The sequence below is a fragment of the Scyliorhinus torazame genome, chromosome 2 (genome assembly GCF_047496885.1).
Source record: "Scyliorhinus torazame isolate Kashiwa2021f chromosome 2, sScyTor2.1, whole genome shotgun sequence".
NCBI classification, from domain to species: Eukaryota; Metazoa; Chordata; class Chondrichthyes; order Carcharhiniformes; family Scyliorhinidae; genus Scyliorhinus; species Scyliorhinus torazame.
Window position 1 is genome coordinate 265970470 of NC_092708.1, and position 17408 is coordinate 265987877.

The following is a 17408-nucleotide window of genomic DNA, read 5'->3' on the forward strand; positions in this document are numbered from 1 at the left end:
GCCTTGTGTGACTTCCGGTGGCGAAATGTAGATGGAGGTCGCATATAAAGGTGGCTCCTGCTAGAGTCTCTGGTTTTTGGCCTTTTATGCTCAGTCTTAGGGTTGGTTTTTGGATGAGCTGGCATAGGAAGTCATAAGGAGGATGGGTAATGTCGAAATCCCAGAAGAAAGGTCCTGGAAATAAAGATGTTTACAGCATGGAACAGGCCCATCGGCCCAGCTGGTCCATGCCGCCAAGTTTCTATCACTAAGTTAGTCCCACTTGCCAGCATTTGGCCCGTATCCCTCTATACTCACCCTGCCCATGTAACTGTCTAACTGCTCTTTAAAGGACAAAATTGCATCCGCCTCTACCACTGCCAGCCCATTCCAGATGCTCACCACCCTCCGTGAAGAAATTTCCCCTCTGATCTCTTTTGTATCTCTCCCCTCACACAGTAACCCTATGCCCTCTAGTTCTAGACTCCTCTTCCTTTGGGAAAAGATGTTGACTATTTACCTTATCTATGCCCTTCATTATTTTATAGACCTCTAGAAGATCACCCCTAAGCCTCCCACGCTCCAGGGAAAAAAGCCCCAGCCTATCCAGGTTCTCCATATAACTCAGACCATCAAGTTCTGGTAGCATCCTTGTAAATCTCTTCTGCACTCTTTCTAGTTTAACAATATCCTTCCTATAATAGGGTGACCAGAACTGAACATAGTATTCCATGTGTGGGCTTACCAATGTCTTGTGCAACTTCAAGAAGACGTCCCAACTGCTGTATTCAATATTCTGACCAATAAGACCTAGCATGCCGAATGCCTTCTTCCCACCCTGTCCACCTGCGACTCCACCTTCAAAGATCTCTTTGTTCTGTAACTCTCCCCAACTCCCTACCATTAACTGAGTAGGTCCTGCCCTGATTTGATCTACCAAAATGCATCACCTCACATTTATCCAAATTAAACTCCATCTGCCATTCATCGGCCCACTGCCGCAATTGGTCAAGATTCTGTTGCAATCGTATATAATCTTCTTCGCTGTCCACTATGCCACCAATCTTGGTGTCATCTGCAAACTTACTAACCATACCTCCTACATTCTCATCCAAATCATTTATAAGTATCACAAATAACAGTGGACCCAGCACCAATCCCCCAGGCACACCGCTGGTCACAGGCCTCCAGTTCGAAAAACAACCCTCCACAACCACCCTTTGGCTTCAGTCGCCAAGCCAATTTTGTATCCAATTAAAGTTGTATCCAATCCAAGAGAAGTTGAAAGAGGTGGAGGAGGTACTGTCGCAACACAGCAACCAGTCCACCATGATGGGTGAGGAGCTGTGGAGGGTGGCGGAGGTCAACAAAGGGCTCAGAGCCAAGATGGAGGACCTGTAGAACAGGTTGAGGAAGCAAAATTTGAGGATTGTGGGTCTGCCCGAGGGGGTGGAAGGCTTGAGGCCGACAGAGTACTTTCCAAAGATGTTTGCTGAGTTGATGGGGATGGGGAAGAGCCCTCCCACTACGAGCTGGACAGGGCACATTGGTCGCTCCGGCCAACGCCTAAAGCGAATGAGCCACCAAGGGCAGTCATAATCTGCTTCCACAACTATCACGTGAAGGAGAAGGTTTTGAGCTGGGTGAAGCAGAGACGAGAAGGGAAGTGGGAAGTAGATATATGTGTTGATATACGCATATACCAAGATCTGACGACGGAGTTGAAGAGAAAGCTTTGGACAGGTGATGGCGACACTATATGGCAGCGGGCTGAGATTCGGAGTGGTCTACCCAGTGAAGCTGAGAGTGACTCACAACTCGAGTTTTATTTTGAGACGATGGAAGCGGCAGAAGCATTCGTTAAGACTGAAGGACTGGGACTGAGACAAGAGTTGAGTCTTGGTTGGTGGGGACATGAAATGTTTTTCGTGTTTCCTACTTGGTTTGGAGGGGAGGGTTATTTACAAGTGTTCTTGGGTTTTTTTATGAGTCTGGTTTCTTTTTGTTTCTTGGTTTGAGGGAGGTGGGATTTGGGAACGTGGGGCCGGGTTACTGAGGAGAGGGTGGGGGTGGGGGAGGAAAGAGTGTCTCTGGCAGGGGTCACTGCACTAGCAAACAAAGGTTGCATTTATTTAGGCCAGCATTTATTGCCCATCCCTAATTGCTGTTCAGGTGGTGGTGAGTTGCCTCCTTGAACCCCTGCAGTCAATGAGGTGTAGGTACACCCACTGTGCTGCTAGGGAGGGAGTTTGAGGATGTTGCCCCAGCGACAGTGAAGGAACGGCGATATATTTCCAAGTCAGGGAGGTGAGTGACGTGGAGGAGAATCTCCAGGTGATGGGGTTCCCAGATATCTGCTACTCTTGTCCTTCTAGATGGTAGTGATTGTGGATTTGGAAGGTGCTGTCTGAGGAACCTTGGTGAGTTACTTCAGTGCATCTTGTAGATGGTACACATGGCTGCCACTGTTCATCATTGGGGGAGGGTTTGAATGTTTGATCGCCATCATTTTGTGACTAACAATGTTTTGCTATATTTCACTCCACTCCATTCCGAAATAAAAAGAAATTTGGAAGATCACAACCACAATATTTCTACAGCTATTCCTTTTAAAACCTTGAATTGTAGGCTGGGATTTTCCATTCCAGAGAATAAGTGCTCCCGCCAGAGGAGAATCGGGACTGCTCTCTGCTGATGTGAGGAACGGCACCCAGGTGTAATTCACAGTGCTTGGCCATGCACATTTACGCATGGTGGAGGCCAATCCACCTACCCTGCACATCTTTTTGGGTTATGGAGGTGACACCCGAGTAAACAAGGGAGAATGTGGATAGCGAACGTTTTCACGCATTTGAAGAGTTTAACAGCCGATGTGGCAATGATGCAGTAGGCCCACCTGAGGGTGAAGGACCAGATGAGGCTTAGGAATGGGTGGGTGAGCCAATTATTTCATTCGGGGTTTGATAGTAGGGAGCGTTTGGTGGGGGGGGTGAATATTTTGGTGGTAAATAGGTGAGGATCCAGATGGAGAAGGTAGTGGCGGATTAGGGGGGCAGGTATGTGATCGTTACGGGTGCGTTGGAGGCGAGGTTGGTGCCACTGGTAAGCGTATATGCCCCCAATTGGGACGACGCAGGGTTCGTGAAGAGAACGTTGGCTGCCATTCCAAATCCGAATACCCATGAGTTGATAATGGCGGGGGATTGGAACACAGTGCTAGAGCCAAGGGAGGATATGTCCCAGCTGCGCTTGCTGACCCCATCGGGAGGTTGGGGGGATTGTGTTGTGAGGTGCTGCGGAGGGTAAACGCCTCGACTTTGTGTGCAAGGCTGGCGCTGATACAGCTGAAGGTAGTGTACCGAACAAAGTCTAAGATGAACTGGCTGTTCAAGAAGGTGGAGGGTGTCTGTGAGCGATGTGGCAGGGGCCCTGTGAACCATGTGCATATGTTTTGGACCTGGTCGAAATTCAAAGGGTTTTGAAGGACGGTTTTCAGCATCATTAGTAGCCCGGTCCCCTAGAGGTCGTATTCGGATTGTCCGGACTGTCCGAAGCTGCAGGCGGGAGCGGGAGCAGATGTCTTAGCCTTCGCCTCGCTGATTGCTCACAAGCGGGTCTTCATAGATTATCATAGAATTTACAGTACAGAAGGAGGCCATTCGGCCCATCGAGTCTGCACCGGCTCTTGGAAAGAGCACCCTACCCAAGGTCAACACCGCCACCCTATCCCCATAACCCCACCCAACACGAAGGGCAATTTTGGACACTAAGGGCAATTTATCATGGCCAATCCACCTAACCTGCACATCTTTGGACTGTGGGAGGAAACCGGAGCACCCGGAGGAAACCCACGCACACACGGGGAGGATGTGCAGACTCCGCACAGACAGTGACCCAAGCCGGAATCGAACCTGGGACCCTGGAGCTGTGAAGCAATTGTGCTATCCACAAGGCTACCGTGCTGCCCCTTCTTGTTGGGGTCTTGTTGGGGTGGAGGTCAGCTTCTCCAACCTGGGTCTCGGTGTGGCGGGGGAAACCTGTTGTTTTTTTTTGGGGGGGGGGGGGGTGATGATGGGTTCTCCAATAGTCGGGGTTTGTTCATTTTGCATTTTGGGAAGTTGGTTACCGTTGACGACTGAGGAACGGCGGGGGGAGGTTTTTGTCTTGGGGTTTTTTTGTACATTGTAAAAATGTTGAAAATTTGGAATAAAAATACTTTAAAAAAAAGAAATTGCCTTGAGTAGAGAGAATTCACAAAGTGGCTTGCTGGTTGAGACTTTATCTGCACTGTTTGTGTATATGGTTTGACAGACACCGGTATGGAGACAGCCCAGGGAGAAATCAGGGAAGTGGACTGCAATCTCAAGCTTACCGATGTATAAAGGCCATTAACATCACTGTTTGCTTGTTTATTATGCTTTCTACAGGCAAGAATTCCCATGGTTGCAGTTCTTTAGTCCTAGTACAAGAGCAACAAATTAAGGCAGAGTTAGGTAGATTCTTGGTTGACATGGGGATGATAGGTTATTGAGGGTGGGCAGGAATGTGGAGTGGGGGGTTACGGTCAGATCAGGCATGATCGGATTAAATGGTGGAGCACTTTGAGGGCCCGAGTGGCCTACACCTGCTCCTAGTTCATATGTAAATTCTGTGAAAAAACTGCAACTTGCACCTCTGTTTGTAAAACGTGTCCAAGAAGCAGCTTACTGAAAAAGTCCAATGACTCTTTAAAGCACTGTGCTGTTTTGGTGCCTTACTATCTCTGCACCCCTGAAGTCTTTGCTTGCAGGTACAAATGGTGATGTGCTATTCTCTACCTGCTGAGGTGATGGGGAAACACGGTGGGCATTTACCAGAGATTGTTGGACTGCAATTGCATTAACCCATTCACAACACAAGAATTAAGATTCCAACGGGTTCTTAGAAGACTCAGTCTGCTTACAGATTGTGCTCTCTGGCTGTGAACATGAAAGGTGTTTGGTAAAGGAATTAAATTGTCAAATTATAACAGGTCTCTCTGAATCTTTTTCAGGAGATAAAAACTTTATTAGAGACTTCTGCAAACATAATCCCCCCAGAATTGTCCCCCAAAACATCAAAGAAAATTGGATATACAAGTAAAAGGACTGCCTTTTATCTCAGAGAAGTTTGTGAGATGGTTGACAGGGCAAGGGGAATGGGAACCAGTTTCACTTTCCACCAGCTGGACAGCTACCTGCAAATGGCTTGTACTACACCACTACGTCGCTTTGCTTCTGTTTTTCCACTAAGCTTAACTTCTTCAAGTGTCTCTGCCTATATTCTCCATAATGTACACCAGATACACTGACTATAGTCATAGTATCCTGATTAAAGTCAGGCTCATGTCTAAATTCAGCACAATAACGTAGTCTACCATTGCTTAACGACATTAGTTTTTAAAATGATAAACATGGCAAGCTGTATAAATCGGAACCCCCAGCTGGAGATGAGATGAGGCAATTTTTGGGAGGGCTGGAGTTCCCGAAAGTGGACAAGGAGTTGGAGGGCCTGGGGCCCCAATTGGGCTTGGGGAGGTAATAGAGGGGCTGGAGGTGATGCAATCGGGTAAGGCCCCGGGACCGGATGGATACCCGATCAAATTTTATAAGAAGTGTTCAGGGGTACTGGGGCTGCTGTTGGTAAGGGCATTTAATGAAGCAAATGGGCTGGGAGTGCTTCCCCCGACGATGCCGCAGGCATCGATCTCTCTCATTTTGAAGCGTGACAAGGACCCGGAAAACTGCGGGTCATATAGACCAATCTTCTTATTGAATGTGGATGCCAAATTGTTGGCAAAGATCCTGCCAACACGGATCGAGGTAATAGGGGAAGATCAGATGGGGTTTGTTAAGGCGCGACACCTGCCGACCAATATGAGGAGGCTCTTGAACGTAATCATGATGCCTACAGAGGTGGAGGTGTCTATGGACGCAGAGAAGGTCTTTGATCGGGTGGAGTAGGAGTACTCATGGGAAGTCCTGGAACCGTTCGGGTTTGGGCAGGGGTTTGTGGACTGGGTCCAGTTGCTGTATCGGGCACCGGTAGCAAACGTGCGGACGAATCGGATGAGGTTGGAATATTTTAGACTGTACCGGGGGTCGAGGCAAGGATGTCCACTTTCCCCACTGCTGTTTGCCCTGGCCATAGAGACTTTGGCAATGGCACTGCGAACTTCAAAGGGTTGGCAGGGGATAGTACGGGGGATCTCACTCTATGCGGACGATTTGCTCTTGTAAATATCAGACCCATTGGGGGGGATTGGAGGGATTATGGGGATACTCGAGGAATTCAGCCATTTCTCAGGGTATAAATTAAATATGGGTAAAAGTGAGGTTTTTGCGATCCAGGCAAGGGGGCACGAGAGGAGATTGGGGGAGATGCCATTCAAGGTGGTGGGAGGGAGCTTTAGGTACCTGGGTATCCAGGTGGCCGGAATGGGGACAGCTCCACAAATTGAATCTGGGAAGGCTCGTAGAGCAGATGAAGGGGGACTTCTGGAGGTGGGACACGTTCCTGTTGTCTCTGGCGGGAAGGGTACAGGCTGTGAAAATGACAGTCCTCCCGAGGTTGCTGTTTGTTTTTCAGTGTCTACCAATTTTTATCCCCAAGGTGTTTTATATGAAGATGAATGCGGCAATTTTGGGATTTTCTTGGGCCGGTAAAACCCCGTGAGTGAGGAAGCTGGAGCGGGGGCGTGAGGAGTGGGGCAGGCTCTTCTGAACTTTATTAAGTATTACTGGTCAGGAATATCGATGGTCAGGAAGTGGGTAGTGGGGGAGGGGTCGGTGTGGGAGTGGGTGGAGGCGGTATCCTGTAAGGGCACGAGTTTGAGGGCATTGTTAACGGCACCTCTGCCATTCTCGCCGGCTCGTTACTCCACAAGCCCAGTAGTAGTGGCAGCCCTGAGGGTGTGGGGACAGTGGCGGCAGCACATGGGTTTGGAGGGGGCATCGCTCCAGGGGGGCTGGACAGGGCGCTTTCGGAGGTGGCAGCGGGCAGGGATCGAGAGATTTGGGGATCTCTTTCTTGATGAGGGTTTTCGAAGTTTGGAGGAGCTGGAGGAGGAGTTTCAGCTGCCAGGTGGGAATGGGTTCCGGTACCTGCAAGTGAGGGATTTTGTACGGCGGCAGGTTTCGAGCTTTCCATGCCTCCCACAAAGGGGGTTGCTGGATAAGGTGATGTGGAGAACAGGAGTTGGGGAGGGAAAGGTCTTGGAGATATACAAGGAGCTGATTGAGTGGGAGGGAGCCCCAATAGGAGAGGTGAAGAGAAAGTGGGAAGAAGAGTTTTGGAGAAGAGGTTGGGTTATGGGAGGAGGCCCTGCAGAGAGTTAACGCATCCTCGTTGTGCGCCAGACTCAGCCTGATCCACTTCAAGATTGTCCACAGGGCTCATAGGACTGTGGCCTAGATGAGAAGGTTCTTTGAGGAGGTGTAGGACAGGTGTGGGCGATGTGGGGGAAGTCGTGCGAACCATGTACACCTGTTCTGGGCGTGTCCGAGGCTGAGGGGACTTTGGCAGGGATTTGCGGACGTCATGTCAGAGGTCCTGCAAGGGAGGGTGGCTCAGAGTCCAGAGGTACAACTCTTGCAGTGAGGCTAGGTGCTGTGGTGCTTTAAGGTGTAACAATACTATAACTTTCTCAGCGATGCAAGTCATCTTGGAGACAGTATTATATCAGCACAGTTATAACTGCAATTTTATCTTCTGAATTTGCATTTGAGGCCAGACTGGTTCAACTTTAAGAGCCCTAACTGCCACAATTTGGGGCAGTTCACAGTAGACATACATCAAAAGCATTATGCTTAACTATGGGTAGGGGCAGGAGCAGTCAGATGTGGGAAATGGAAATGACACATTGATACAGTAGGGGATCGTCGCCCTCAGATTATGAGACAATTTATTGGGTAAGGGAAATGGAATCTCATTACACAAGTGCATTACCTCGCCCAGGAATGCTCTAAACCCCTCACCTTCACCAAGGCAGAAATTCACCAATGTCAAGATAAAAGTTTGGAAAGCTCCAGTCGAACCTGCCAGGAATACTCAGACAAGACTTTAAGAACAAAGTTTGTCATCTTAAAGTGCAGCTATTTTATTAGGGTTTTTTATAATCTCTTCAAACCTTCTAATGTCATATATGATCACATGATGATTTATGGCTGGTATTTAAAGCCTAGACCAGCTTTGCATTAGTGCTTTGAGTGTCCCTATCACTTGTGTTGCAATCTAAAACAGTTTCTCCCCTTGTTCACTCGTTCACAGACTGAGTCAAAAAGCAGTTTTCATTTTCTTCATAAATCACTTCCATTCCTTGCCAGTGAAGGTATCATTGTCCCCCTCTTTATCCTGTCCCACAAATCAAGGCTATCGCCCAGCCTGTGGTGTCTATATCATATCTGAAGTAATAGTTTATCTCTTACCATCTATTAATTCTATCCAAAGTTATTGGGCTGAATTTTCCTGGCCCGTGGAGACAGGAGCTGAAGGCAGAGGTGGAAAATAGGGGAAAGCCCATCAGGCCAGCTCTCTCATGCATTCTCACCTCCAGGGGACTTTTCCCAGAGGTGAGCTGGGACCATGGCCATCAATGCCCCACTTCGGGGCTATTTCACAATGGCAACAAGATTTTCCCATCAGAGCGGCCCCCTGCCGAGTGTGGAGACCAGTTGACCATCAAAACCCAGGGGCACTATGCCCTAATGACAGGACCTCAAGCATCAACGGCAGCAATCACATCAGTCACTATCCCACAGAGGGGTATCGCCTCCACTGCAATGGCTCTACCAACTTTGAGCCTCTTTATTTGATGACTTCTCTGCAGGCAACTGATGACCATGTTGAGGCACCCTCACACTGGCCTGACTGGGCAGCGCCCTCCTCTCCCAGTGGGAGAGTACCAGACATCACCCGGACCTTTGGATCTTAGTTGTCACAATTCTTTTATTAATGTAAGCTCCTTGATTTTTATGTTTTCCATTTACACCATTGATCTTTTTCCTTGACTTTTTTTCTCCCCAGTCACTGGAATTAGACTTAGCAAACTTCCTTCAGCCAACAGCTCATTCACCAGTCCCTGGATAGCCTCACTGACAAACAACTTGCTGTGCATCGAATAGGAAGTGCAAAGACGGGTGCAGTGGCTCAACGCCAAAGCGAAAGATCTGACAGAGAGGGGATCAGGTACTCACACATCAGGGTAATTGGATGGGCAATTAACATGTAAATCCACTGCAACATGGCTATCTTCAATGTTGATGAATCCCTGAGGGTGCAGCTCAATACAGATTTCTGGAGGACGTTTTACCTGGAACAGAAATATTGGTTCAGATTGACGAGATACAGCGCTACGAGCAAAAAGGGAAAACGTTTGTGTCAAATAAGACAACTGACCCATTGCAGAAGTTACTTAAGTAAATGTAGACTGTCCAGATAGCACTAAGCACTAACTGAGATAGTCTTCTAAGGGCAGCATGGTGATGCAGTGGTTAGCACTGCTGCCTCACGGCCCCGAGGTCCCAGGTTCGATCCTAGCCCTGGGTCACTGTCCGGGTGGTGTTTGCACATTCTCCCCGTTTTGCATGAGTTTCGTCCCCACAACCCAAAGATGTGCAGGTTAGGTGATTGGCCACGCTAAATTGCCCCTTAATTGGAAAAAATGAATTTGGTACTCTAAATTTAAGGAGAAAAAAGGTTTTTAAAAGAAGAGATAGTCTTCTGTGCTGCGGAATGATAAATGAGATCATTGTGCCTAATTACTTAAACACAAATGGGTTTCAGGCTAGCCCAAGAGAAAAGTAAATACTCAAATAGAGACAACACAAGCTAGTGTCAGCTTGGCTCCATTGCCATCACTCTTGCCTCTGAGTCAGAAAGTTCTGGTTTCAAAACCCACTACAGGGACTCCAATACCTAATTCTAGGCTGACATTGCAGTCTAATAGTGTGTGTTCCATTGCCAGAGCTGCCAAGTAACTGACAATACTTTATATTGGGTCTCTACCTGTTTGGCCATATGGATAAAAAATATACCATAGCATTTCTTTGAGAGGAAAAGAGCTTTCAACCGTAAAAACATAGATTTGTTATTTGTATTTACTGTTTGGGAGAACCTATCTGTACATAATTGGCTGCCAGGTTTATCTACAAAATTTGCGAATGCACTTCAGTTATAATTCATTAGCTGTGAAGCATTTTTTTTTTAATCAGCAAGGTGGAGCTGTGAAGCATTTTTGACATATCCTAAGAATATGAAAGATATGTGTTCATTGCAAATTCTTTCTTAAACTAAGCTGTTTCCAAAGTTCCAGGGCAAGTGGTCGTGCTGAGGATGCATTTTTTTTGTTTCAGTCATTTATCAGGATGTGGACGTCGCTGGCAAGTTCCCCAGCATTTATTGCCCATCCATTCCGAGTGTTTTTAGTCATTGCTGCCAAGGGGAAGAAGATGCTCCCACTGCAGTGTTAAATAAGGAATTCCAGAATTCTGACCCAGCAACAATGAAGGAGCGAGCAATATCCAAGTTAGGATTCAATGTGACATGAAGCATAATCTGGTGATGAGGATATTCCCTGCCATTTGCTGCTTTGGCCTTGAGAGCTGACGGTGGTACATCAGAAGGTGATGTAAAAGAAGCCTTGGCAACTTGCTTCAATGCATCTTGTAGATAGTACACATGGTAACAATTCTCGGTTACCAATATGGATGAGCTGCCAATAAAATTGACCACTTTGTCCTAGATGATGCAAGATTCATCAGTGTTTTTTTTCAATTTAGAGTACCCAATTCATTTTTCCAATTGAGGGGCAATTTAGCCTGGCCAATCCACATCTTTAGGTTGTGGGGGCGAAACCCACGCAAACAGGGGGTGAATGTGCGAACTCCACATGACAGTGACCCAGAGCCGGGATCGAACCTGGGACCTCGGCACAGTGAGGCAGCAGGGCTAACCCACTGCGCCACCGTGCTGCCCAAGATTCCTCAGTGTTGCAAGAGCTGTAACACTGAAGAACTGGAGAATTGCACAGAGTAGGTGGAACTGTTTCACAGAATCCGTACGGTTCAGAAGGAGGCCATTCAGCCCATCAAGTCTGCACAAACCCTCTGAGCGAGAACTCCACCCAAGCCCACTCCCAATAACCCCTTAACTTAACCTGCACATCTTTGCACACTAAGGGACAATTGATCATGGCCAATCCACCTAATCTGCACATCTTTGGACTGTGGGAGGAAACCCAAGCAGACACGAGCAGAACGTGCAAACTCCACACAATCACCCAAGGCCGGAATTGAACGCGGTTCCCCGATGCTGTGATGCAGCAGTGATAACCACCGTGCCATCCATTAGTTAGCTATTGCAGAATACCCAACCCCTCACTGCTCACACTCTTTTTTTTAAAGTAAATTTAGGAGACCCAATTTTTTTTTTCAATTAAGGGGCAATTTAGTGTGGCCAATCCACCTAACCTGCACATTTTTGGATTGCGGGGGTGAGAATATGCAAACTCCACACAGACAGTGACCCGGGGCCAGGATCGGATCCGGGTCCTCAGCGGCCTAGGACTGCTCACACTCTTTCCATTCCCCATTCCCTTATCTCAAGTCTCCTGCCTCCACTCCCCCTCCACTCCCCCTCCACAATCTGTCTCTCTCCCCCTCCCCAAATCTCTTCCATCTCCCACACTCTCCCCTTCTGCCTATCCTTATCTTCATCCCACTCTCGCTAAGGCTCCTTCCCCATCTCAATTCCTATTCCCACTCCTCTCTAATTCGCCCCCAGTTCCCCAACCCCACCCCTCTCTCGTTCGTCGCATTGTCCCCTACCCCATCCCCAACTACATCTTGTCCATCACTCCACCTTCTTCCCGCAGCCCCCATTCGCCTCACTCACCCCCATTCCCTCCCGTCACCTTCCCACGTCATCCCCACCCTGCCACAAGTCGTATCCTACCCCTCCACACCCCAAAACCCCCTCATCCTTCCCACAACCCATATACCAGCCACCGTCCCTCCACACCTCATTCCCCATTCTCCCCCCCACATTCTTCCTCTCCACACCCTCTCACCACTCAACACCCCCTTCCTACACAACACCTCCACTCCCAATACCCCTCCACACGCCGTATCCAGCTTCCGCGCACCCCATAGCTCCTCTCCACACCTACTCTCCACACCCTGTATCCTATTCCTCCGCACACTATACCTAACCCTCATTTTCCCCTCAGCACACGGTTCCTACTTCTCATTTCCCCTTCCATATCCTTATCCCCCCCTCCACACCAGAATGGCCCCTTCACGCTCCCCACACGGGCATATACCCCTCTCCAGACCCCTATTCCCCCCTCCACACCCGTTATGCCCATTCCATGCACCCCAGACGGCGTATCCCCCTCTCCACACCGTTTCCCACGTAGCCACTAATCCACACCTCTTACCCACCCCCCCCCCCCCACCAACAGCCATATCCCACCCCCTCCTCATTCATATATGCCCTGTATCCCCCCATTCCGTTAAACTTCCACATCTCATTACCTCTCTACGTATTTCCCCCCTCCATACACCCCATACCGACTACCCCTCTCGCTTCTCCTGGACCCGTTCCCCCACCCTCGCCCCCGTGCCCACTCCCTCGCCCCACCCGTACCCACTCCCCTTCCCTTGCACATCCCGTACCCACTCCCCATCCCTCCCCCGGTACAAACTCCCCCTCCCTCGCGCACACCCCGTACCCGCTCCCCCCTCCCTTGCGCCCCGTACCCACTCCCCCCTCCCTCGCACCCCCCCGTACCCACTCCCCCCTCCCTCGCACCCCCCCGTACCCACTCCCCCCTCCCTCGCCCCCCCGTACCCACTCCCCCCTCCCTCGCCCCCCCCGTACCCACTCCCCCCTCCCTCGCCCCCCCGCACCCACTCCCCCCACCCTCGCCCCCCGTACCACCTCCCCCGTCCCTCGCACCCCCGTACCAACTCCCCCCTCCCTCGCCCCCCCGTACCCACTCCCCCCTCCCTCGCCCCCCCTACCCACTCCCCCCTCCCTCGCCCCCCCCTGTACCCAGTCCCCCCTCCCTCGCCCCCCCGTACCCACTCCCCCCTCCCTCGCCCCCCGTACCCACTCCCCCTCCCTCGCCCCCTCCCTCGCCCCCCCATAACCACTCCCCCCTCCCTCGCCCACTCCCCCCTCCCTCGCCCCCCCCGTACCCACTCCCCCCTCCCTCGCCCCCCCCATACCCACTCCCCCCTCCCTCGCCCCCCCCGTGCCCACTGCCCCCTCCCTCGCCCCCCCGTACGCACTCCCCCCGTACCCGTTCCCCCCCTCGCCCCCCCCGTACCCAATCCCCCCTCCCTCGCCCCCCCGTACACACTCCCCCCTCCCTCCCCCCGTACCCGCTCCCCACTCCCTTGCCCCCCGTACCCACTCCCCCCTCCCTCCCCCCCGTACCGGCTCCCCACTCCCTCGCCCCCCCGTACCCGCTCCCCCCTCCCTCGCCCCCCCGTACCCACTCCCCCCTCCCTCGCCCCCCCGTACCCACTCCCCCCCTCCCTCGCCCCCCCGTACCCACGCCCCCCTCCCTCGCCCCCCCGTACCCACTCCCTCGCCCCCCCCGTACCCACTCCCCCCTCCCTCGCCCCCCCGTACCCACTCCCCCCTCCCTCGCCCCCCCATACCCACTCCCCCCTCCCTTGCCCCCCCGTACCCACTCCCCCCTCCCTCGCCCCCCCGTACCCACTCCCCCCTCCCTCGCCCCCCGTACCCACTCCCCCCTCCCTCGCCCCGTACCCACTCCCCCCTCCCTCGCCCCCCGTACCCACTCCCCCCTCCCTCGCCCCGTACCCACTCCCACTTCCCTCACCCCCCCATTCCCACTCCCCCCTCCCTCGCCCCCGTACCCGCTCCCCCCCCCCGTACCCAATCCCCCCTCCCTCGGCCCCCGTACACACTCCGCCCTCCCTCCCCCCCGTACCCGCTCCCCACTCCCTTGCCGCCCCGTACCCACTCCCCCCTCCCTCGCCCCGCTCCCTTGCCCCCCCGTACCCACTCCCCCCTCCCTCGCCCCCCCGTACCCACTCCCCCCTCCCTCGCCCCCCTCCCTCGCCCCCCCGTCCCTACTCCCCCGCCCCCCCGTACCCACTCCCCCCTCCCTCGCCCCCCCGTACCCACTCCCCCCTCCCTCGCCCCCCCGTACCCACTCCCCCCTCCCTCGCCCCTCCGTACCCACTCCCCCCTCCCTCACCCCCCGTACCCACTCCCCCCTCCCTCGCCCCCCCCGTACCCACTCCCCCTCCCTCGCCCCTCCGTACCCACTCCCCCCTCCCTCGCCCCCCCGTACCCACTCCCCCCTCCCTCGCCCCCCCCGTACCCACTCCCCCCTCCCTCGCCCCCCGTACCCACTCTCCCCTCCCTCGCCCCCCCCATACCCACTACCCCTCCCTCGCCCCGTACCCACTCCCACTTCCCTTGCCCTCCCCGTTCCCACTCCCCCCTCCCTCGCCCCCGTACCCACTCCCCCCTCCCTCGCCCCCGTACCCACTCCCCCCTCCCTTGCCCTCCCGTTCCCACTCCCCCCTCCCTCGCCCCCCGCGTACCCACTCCCCCCTCCCTCACCCCCCTGTACCCACTCCCCCCTCCCTCACCCCCCTGTACCCACTCCCACCCCGTACCCGCTCCCCCCTCCCTCGTCCCCCCGTACCCACTCTCCCCTCCCTCGCCCCCCCCATACCCACTCCCCCCTCCCTCGCCCCGTACCCACTCCCACTTCCCTCGCCCCCCCGTTCCCACTCCCCCCTCCCTCGCCCCCGTACCCACTCCCCCCTCCCTCGCCCCCCCGTACCCAGTAACCCCTCCCTCGCCCCCCCGTACCCACTAACCCCTCCCTCGCACCCCCGTACCCACTCCCCCCTCCCTCGCCCCCCCGTATCCACTCTCCCCTCCCTCGCCCCCCCCATACCCACTCCCCCCTCCCTCGCCCCGTACCCACTCCCACTTCCCTCGCCCCCCCGTTCCCACTCCCCCCCCTCCCTCGCCCCCCCACTCCCCCCCCTCCCCCACTCCCCCCCTCCCTCGCCCCCCTCCCTCGCCCCCCCCTCCCTCGCCCCCCTCCCCCGCCCCCCCTCCCCCCCCCCCCTCCCCCCTCCCCTCTCCCCCCCCCTCCCCCTTCCCCTCTCCCCCTCCCCTCCCCCCCCCCCCTCTCCCCTCTCCTCCCCCCCCCCTCTCCCCTCTCCCCCTCCCCTCCCCCCCCCTCCCCCCTCCCCTCCCCCCCCCTCTCCCCTCCCCTCCCCTCCCCCCCCCCCTCCCCCTCCCCCCCCCCCTCCCCCTCCCCCCCCCTCCCCCTCTCCCCTCTCCCCCCCCCTCCCCCTCCCCCCCCCTCTCCCCCCCCCCTCTCCCCCCCCCTCCCCCTCTCCCCTCTCCCCCCCCCTCCCCCCCTCTCCCCCCCCTCCTCCCCTCCCCCCCCCTCTCCCCCCTCCCCCCCTCCCCCCCTCTCCTCTCCCCTCCCCCCCCCCCTCCCCCCCCCCCCTCCCCCCCCTCCCCTCCCCCCCCCCTCCCCCCCTCTCCTCTCCCCTCCCCCCCCCCCTCCCCCCCCCCTCCCCCCCCTCCCCCCCCTCCCCTCCCCCCCCCCTCCCCCCCCCCCCCCCCCTCCCCCCCCCCCTCCTCCCCCCCCCTCCCCCTCCCCCCTCCTCCCTCCCCCCCCCCTCCTCCCCCCCCCTCCCCCTCCCCCCTCCTCCCTCCCCCCCCCCCTCCTCCCCCCCCTCCTCCCCCCCTCCTCCTCCCCCCCCCCTCCCCCCCTCCTCCCCCCTCCTCCCCCCCCCCCCTCCCCCCCTCCTCCCCCCCCCCCCTCCCCCCCTCCTCCCCCCCCCCCCCTCCCCCCCTCCCCCCTCCCCCTCCCCCCCCCCTCCCCCCCTCCCCCCTCCCCCTCCCCCCCTCCTCCCCCCCCCCCTCCTCCCCCCCCCCCCTCCCCCCCTCCTCCCCCCCCCCCCTCCCCCCCTCCTCCCCCCCCCCCCCTCTCCCCCCCTCCTCCCCCCCCCCCCCTCTCCCCCCCCTCCTCCCCCCCTCCCCCCTCCCCCCCCTCCTCCCCCCCCCCCCTCCCCCCCTCCTCCCCCCCTCCCCCCCTCCTCCCCTCCCCCCTCCCTCCCCCCCTCCTCCCCCCCCCCCCCTCCCCTCCCCCCTCCCCCCTCCCCTCCTCCCCCCCCCCCCCTCCCCTCCCCCCTCCCCCTCCCCCCCTCCTCCCCTCCCCCCTCCCCCCCTCCTCCCCCCCCCCCTCCCCCCCTCCTCCCCCCCCTCTCCCCCCCTCCTCCCCTCCCCCCTCCCCCCCCCTCCTCCCCTCCCCCCTCCTCCTCCCCCCTCCCCCCCCCCTCCTCCCCCCCTCCCCCTCCCCCTCCCCCCCCCCCTCCCCCCCTCCCCCCCCCCCCCCTCCCCCCCTCCCCCCCCCCCCCCTCCCCCCCCCCCCTCCCCCCCTCCCCTCCCCCCCCCCCCCCTCCCCCCCCCCCCCCTCCCCCCCCCCCCCTCCCCCCCTCCCCTCCCCCCCCCCCCCCTCCCCCCCTCCCTCCCCCCCTCCCCCCCCCCCCCCTCCCCCCTCCCCCCCCCCCCCTCCCCCCCCTCCCCCCCCCCCCTCCCCCCCCTCCCCCCCCCCCCTCCCCCCCCTCCCCCCCCCCCTCCCCCCCCTCCCCCCCCCCCTCCCCCCCCTCCCCCCCCCCCTCCTCCCCCCCCCCTCCTCCCCCCCCCCTCCTCCCCCCTCCCTCCCCCCCCCCTCCTCCCCCCTCCCTCCCCCCCCCCCTCCCTCCCCCCCCCCCTCCCTCCCCCCCCCCCTCCCTCCCCCCCCCCCTCCCTCCCCCCCTCCCTCCCCCCCTCCTCCCCCTTTCAAACACCTTGTATCCACCTTCCTCTCTCCGCTCCCGCCATCCGCTCCTCTCACCTTCCACTTGTCTTGGTCCCGGAGGTCCCTGAAGTCCCTGCCGTAAATGGAGTTCAGGGCCTGTACCTCGGTCTCTTGTTGCTCCGAGTGGGATTCCTGCTCGGTGCCGCTCATGGTCCGACCGGGGCCCGCTACCGGAGCGGGGGAGGAGTGAGGCGGGCACCCCGCCAGCCGCAGCTCCCGGTCTGCAACCTCCAGCCGCTCCTCGGCATCACTGCCACTGAGGCCCCGGCCAGAGAGCTGGCTTCACCCGGAACCGCAACACAGGGGCGTCCGGGTCACCAACTGCTGCCGTCCCTGTAACCCGGGGCAACGGCTCCACCCTTCAGACTGGTGTCCCATGTGTCCCCCACCTTCCTCTTGGTGAACCAGGGCAACGTCTCCATCCACCGCCACATTCACCCCCAAGTCAGTAACTGAGGGTCACTGCTACCTGCCACCTTCCCTGCCATTAACCACCCCTTCCCTGCCATTAACCACTGCCCTCCAAAAAAAGGCCAAG

At 56.9% G+C, this 17408-nt stretch overlaps 1 protein-coding gene across 1 annotated transcript in view; it reads right to left on the bottom strand.

Moving 5' to 3' along the window:
- The window catches only part of LOC140398279 (eIF-2-alpha kinase GCN2-like), a 257905-nt gene extending 240723 nt beyond the window's left edge, over positions 1-17182 (bottom strand). Inside the window, 2 exon segments of the mRNA XM_072486762.1 lie at positions 9192-9307; positions 16907-17182. Coding sequence (XP_072342863.1) covers positions 9192-9307; positions 16907-17020 — 230 coding nt within the window. The 5' untranslated portion in view covers positions 17021-17182.
- Between the last annotated feature and the right edge of the window lie 226 nt (positions 17183-17408).